The sequence below is a fragment of the Culex pipiens genome, chromosome 1 (genome assembly GCF_016801865.2).
Source record: "Culex pipiens pallens isolate TS chromosome 1, TS_CPP_V2, whole genome shotgun sequence".
NCBI lineage: Eukaryota > Metazoa > Arthropoda > Insecta > Diptera > Culicidae > Culex > Culex pipiens.
The window spans coordinates 124,831,563-124,837,448 of NC_068937.1; the positions used below are offsets into that span (position 1 = coordinate 124,831,563).

Sequence of the window (5,886 nt, forward strand, 5' to 3'; positions counted from 1 at the left end):
GGACCTCAAACTTCAATGCCCGTTTTACCCCACTTCCCTTTGTCGTAGAGGGCTCATATTTGGCATTAGTTCATCTCATGCATAGACAAACAAACGCTGAAAGTTTCATCCAAATCGGAGCACCTCGATACGACCTCTAGAACAAACCGAGCAGAATCTACAAATACTGCCTCTTAAATATTTGATTTCATTCCCTTTAATTTTTTACTGGAGTGGTAAGGGCTGTGATATTGATAACATTGAACAACTTTTCGAACGAAAAAAAAAGACTCACACTTAAGTTAACTGTAATTTTACCTGTTTATTGGAACGCTTTAAATTTGTCTACCGCTAGTAAGTTCGTAAATCGATATCTTTCATATGTGTAGATTTATAAATATTCAGAATTATACAACGATTTTGATTTGCTCTCGTTACACTGTACAATTTTTATTCTGCTGCGTTGATCCATGCGCGAGCTCGCCAGAGACGTTGTGGAGAAAATGTGGTCAAAATAGTAAAAAAATAAATGTGTTTAAAAAACAGAATACACAGTTAGTAGCTTTCGAGCACCAGGAAGTACACCGCAGATCACAACCACTTGTGGAGCCGAGGCCGCACGAACCGAAACACGCCGTACGCGCACAGTGAAATCGTTCCGTACTTTAGCACAAACTTGGCCACTCGATGGCTCGTGCTGGCCGGCGGAATGGTCACAATGGACGCAATCTCAGCGCTCTGCACCTTGCCCCAGTGCTTGATGATGCCAGCGGCGTGGCCAATTCCGACGACTCCGACCACGTTCACGGGTTGCACGCTTCTATCGGCAAGCTGCTGGGGCAAGGCGGCAACCTGGAGCGAGTGGCACAGATAGAGATCTCGCTCGGCGACAAAGACACGGCCAAAGGCTGGGAATTCGCCGGCCATCTCAAGCATGATTTCCTCGAGCAGGTCTTTCTGTTTGCACTGCTCGACCTCTTCGACGCTGATGTCGTCGTCCATGATGAGCAGCTTCGGGATCAGCTTGATGGTTTGCCACAGAGAGAGTCCTCGCAGAGCTCGTTGCAGCGTGATGTTGATCTGGCGATCTCCCAGCTGGATCAAACAGTTTGGAATGCGCGCGGCTTCGTTGACGGCTCGCCGGAACTCTCCGCCTGGGGCCATGCCAAGTTTCTTGGTGATTTTGGCGCTCATGTTTAGCAGCAGAATGTAGAACAACCCGTTGATGGCTCCGTTCGATTTGACGATGCTCTGGATCTTGGCCAAATTTATGTCCTTTGCTTCCTCGAGCAGCGCCTTTTCGTCGTACTTTAGAATGTGGACCCGGGACGGACACAGCTCCAGCATGACCACGTTCGGCTGAACGTTCCGCATCACAAGCGAAACATCATTTTGCGAACTCTCGCTAAAGTGAGCCGTTCCGACGAGATAAACCTTGCTTCCCTGCGGTGTGGTCAACAGCGTGACCGTATCGGGAAGGTTCCGATCAAATTCCTCCAAACTTCCGTAAATTTTCACCGCATCCTTCTGGCTCGCCTGACTCGTCCCCGGCTCGGTCACCTGATCGTCATCCCCCGGAATCTGCGACACATTGTGCGTGGTATCCTTCGAATCCTTGATCGTCAAACTTTCCTCCCCGCCGCTCGTAACCAGCGATGGCTTCGGCGCCGTTACACTCGAACTCGTCGTCGTCGTTTCATCGTCACTCACCAGAACCGACGCCTCGTCCGAGCTGGACAGAAACGAAAGCGTACTGCTGCCGTCCCCGATTCCGTCCATGTTGAGTGTGCTGTCCAGCGACCGGGACGGACTTTTCTGGCTCTGCTGTTGCTGTTCGTACATGTTGTTATTCTTCAAACTGTCCAGCAGGGCGCGCGAAGACTCGCGGGAGTCGCGTGGCGTTGACTTTTGGCCGACGCCCGTCCCCGGAACCAGCAGCTCGTTCCAGCCCTGGGACAGGTTTACGTTTTCAATGTCTTAAATTAAATTGTGTTTAGAATGTTTCTAAAGCCAAACTTACAAGGAAAACCTACCGGATTCAGTCAGCGAGAGGTCCAGCTTGGACGGGCTTAGCGTCTCATCCAGACAGCTGTTGTATTCCGAGGAGGAACTGATTGGGGAGGACATTTTCTAACGGTGAATGTTTTTCCAGCTGAAGGAAAAGAGATTGATTGAGCGAACGTCCACGTAATCTAATTTTTGTTGCTATTGCTTTTCACAAGAGGAAATCAAAACAATCTAACAGTTTAAATTTGGACAAATTTCATGAAAAAAAACTTACGTTTAACGATTTTATTCCAATGTGCCCTGCAAAGTTGAATTTTGTAGATAATTTAATGTAAAATTACGAAATAAAATGAAATATTTGCAAGCTTTTCTGCGTTCCAGACACTTTCGGAATGTTTTTTTTTCTGTTTCTGACAGAACATCAAGCACTAGCGCTGTCAAGCAAACGCGGATAGCGAAAGTGACAGTTCGAGAGTGTAGAATAAAAAAGGCTTGAAATGTAATCAAAAGTTTTTCACGCAGAGGTGGATTATTTCCATTATTTCTTTCCGAATAATTCATAAATAATGAGTACAAAAAATGCTAATTAATTCATTTCTTGAGTTTTTTTTTATAAGGTCCTATAAACATATGAAAGACAATGGTTTATTGGTCCTTTTAAAAAAAAACTCTGGATTTGCTTGTTCGACACTGATATACATTTGAAAAAAAAAGACACTGATATACGTTCTTTCGAAATAATAGGCAAGACTGAAAAAGTGCGAATGCAGAGCTGTGCTTTAAATTTCCACCAGCGCTGCGAGTGGCGGGATTTGAAACTAATGGTACGTTCGTTTGATGGCTAGTTCCACACTGAGTGTCGCACTCAAAGCTGTGAAAGTGTTTCTGTGAAGAAACTCGCGCTAGTTCCGCACGAGTTTCGCCGCCATCTTGGAACTGAAACTCTAGTGCCGCACTCGATATTTTTTTCAGTTTCATGCAAGTTCCATGCACACCAACAAAAAAAGGGCGAATAAGCATTTTGACAGCTAGAACTATTTTGCAAATTCCGAGACAATAGATAACTATTTAACAAAACCGGCAACGTTAGAAGGTAGCTGGGAAGGACAGCTATTGTTTAACACATCGAGTTTTGTGAAAAATTTACCTGTTGGCTTGGAATTTGCGAAATAGTTCCAGCTGTCGAAATGCTTATGCGCCCTTTTCAAATGTTGCACCAGAAATGACGTTCGTTTGAACCGAAACTGGCACCGACAAGTGCGACACTCAGTGCCGCACCGGCTTTTCAAACGAACGTACCATAAATGTACGGTGGGTCGAGTTGGCCAAATTTTATTTTTTATGTTTAAAAATGTAAAAAATCTACGTTTTATTTATGGAAACCCGGCTCCCTGTAAAATTCAAATTCAACGAATGTCATAATCCCGGCTTGGAATTTTCCCAAATGACATGAACATGAATTAACAAAATTTATTTTATTTTCAAATATTTACCATGTAAACGATTCAAGCAAAATAATGTAATTGGGCCAATTCCTAAGTGTAAACTAAGAGTCTATCTTGTTCTTTCCCAGTGTAAACATTTTAAACTGTGTTAGATCTGGAAATGCTTAATAACAGTATAAATTGGTAACACGATACAATACAAGGACTATCAGGATCAGGATCAGTGTCTTTATACTCAAACAGAAAAAAAAACATTGACTGACGTGAGCAAGACAACCTCTATGTTTCTATTGGACATTGGCTCATTTACATTGTTTTGCTTGAATTATTGTTTTCTTGGTAAATACACTCAACCCCCGGTGGTTGGTAACTGAACACGCCGGATTTTCGTTGCTGTTTCCGTCTTTGTTTTCCCCCCGATTGTTTGTATTTCGACCCGGACGATTTCGCGATGTTTGACAGTTGCTTTGGAGAATTTGAACGGTGCGCGTCGCGGTCATCACGCCGGATTTTCGTTGCTGTTTCCGTCTTTGTTTTCCCACCGATTGTGTGTGTTTTTCGGTCCGGGCGGTTTCGCGTTTTCGCATTTTATTTGGTTTTATCTTTCTACAGCCGGCTGTCTAAGATTGAAGCATTTATGCTAAACTCAACACCAAATAACCGGGAATAATCTCATCCGCATCCTCCGACTGTTTGCCTTGAGAATGCATAATACATCACATCATTAAACAAAATTTATTGATTATTGGGTCGCATCATCATCCTCTATGATGAATCCTGGCCATTACCCTTTCCCAATAACAAAATCCCAAGTAGAAGTAGTTTTCCGGCACACGTGGGGGTGTGGATATCGTATAGAACCCACCATTTGTAGCAACCTGTGCTAACTAACATTCCCGTCCCAATCCCCTCGAGATCTACAAACTGACATGGCGGGCGCCGTTGGTGGCCAATGACTGTTACCTATTTGCTTCAGATCTAGTTTTAATGATCTTGATGTTTTATCTTTTCAACGCATTCATACATGCTGTTGATAAGGGAAACACCATTAGATCGTTCAAGCGTATGCTCAGTTGTATTGATAGGAGATTACGGTCCTGTTCAGCAACGGAGAAGGACAACCATGGGTGGTCTCTCATGCTCATGCTCATGCTCATGCTCAACCCCCGGTGGTTGGTAACTTTTTCGTTTGACACTTTTTTAGTTTGTATACCCCGTTGGTTGGTCAAAGTCAAACTAAAAAGTGTCGAACTGTCACTTTTTACACGGCGCTCACGCACACTATCAAAACAAACGTTTTGTAGGGTGTGTTAACTCCGTGTAAAAGGGGTGTCAAACTAAAACCTGACCCCGTTCGTTTGACAACAGTTGGTGTCAAACCATCGGGGTTTGAGTGTATTTGATAAAATCGGATAAAATGTTTCTATACATGACAGTTATATTTCAAAATATTCTTTATGTATGAAAATGTTTGCATGGAAACAATAAGATCAGATCATCGCAAAATCAAAATTACAATTTGGGGAATTGGGTCCTAAAATGAAGCTTAGATTGGTGATATTATTGTTTGCAGCGATAAAGCTTATTTTACTGAGTACAATGACCCTTTGTACGACCACAAAGAGTTTAAAATGGATTTTTAAATCAATTTGAAAAAATTAACCTCGCGGTCCTTCTTGACAGAAAAGCTCCTACTTGACAGCTCGTTCCAAGGGGACCATAGTTGACCCATCGAAAAAATGTTGTCCTGTCAATTTTTTTTTGCATTAAAATGAAAAAAAGTGATCAGAAATGGTTTTTAATCGTGTTTTTTACCGTTGTACGTAAAAAATGTCATAGGGCTTTAGTACCCAATTGGGGGGTGGGTGATCTGCGGGTTGATTGGATTTGTTTTATATTAATGGGAAAAAATGCTGCGAAGGAGGTGAAAATATGTATTCTTGTCCTTAAATATTTGTCAACGTTAAATTGAGGTTTTCCCAAAAAAAGTTCTATACAAAAATTGATTAAGGAGGGTAATAGAGCGTACCATAGAGAATAAAAAACGGCCACCTGTAATTTGCAAATTGCAGTTCGTCGTGATCGTGCTATCTCGTCACGCGACGATTTTGGACCAAAATGATTTATTGACGTAATTTGTGCAGCGACATGCGACAAGATAGCAAGATCACGTCGAGTTGATATTTTGACTCACATTTACCATCAAACCAAACGTTTGGTAGTAAGTGTGAGATCTGTGTAAAGAGGGTGTCAAACTAAAAAGTGACCCGTTCGTTTGACAACAGTTGGTGTCAAACCATCGAGGTTTCAGGGTAATAATTATGTTTTCTAAAGGTTCGAAAGTATTCTGACTGTGATATAGCAAAATTTCCAACGGACCTTGTGACATTATTTCATCACTACGGAATGATTCACGCATGGAGTGTGAACTCCTCGGTGGCCGAGCGACTAGAGC

At 42.6% G+C, this 5,886-nt stretch overlaps 1 protein-coding gene across 1 annotated transcript; it reads right to left on the reverse strand.

The window, feature by feature from the left end:
- Nucleotides 1-276: 276 nt before the first annotated feature.
- Nucleotides 277-2,418, reverse strand: LOC120414293 (traB domain-containing protein). The gene is made up of 3 exons (XM_039575429.2): nt 2,261-2,418; nt 2,013-2,131; nt 277-1,955 (listed from the first exon to the last, which is right to left on the reverse strand). The coding sequence occupies exons 2-3, from the start codon at nt 2,104-2,106 to the stop codon at nt 571-573; spliced, it is 1,479 nt and encodes a 492-aa protein (XP_039431363.1). The 5' UTR covers nt 2,107-2,131; nt 2,261-2,418; the 3' UTR covers nt 277-570.
- Nucleotides 2,419-5,886: the final 3,468 nt, after the last annotated feature.

What these genes read in the sequence shown, in the direction of transcription:
- LOC120414293 (XM_039575429.2), bottom strand. Translation starts at nt 2,106, where the DNA reads ATGTCCTCCCCAATCAGTTCCTCCTCGGAATACAACAGCTGTCTGGAT. An exon ending in CCTCTCGCTGACTGAATCCG is followed by an intron (nt 1,956 to 2,012) that starts GTAGGTTTTCCT and finishes ATTTAATTTAAG; the next exon opens with ACATTGAAAACGTAAACCTG.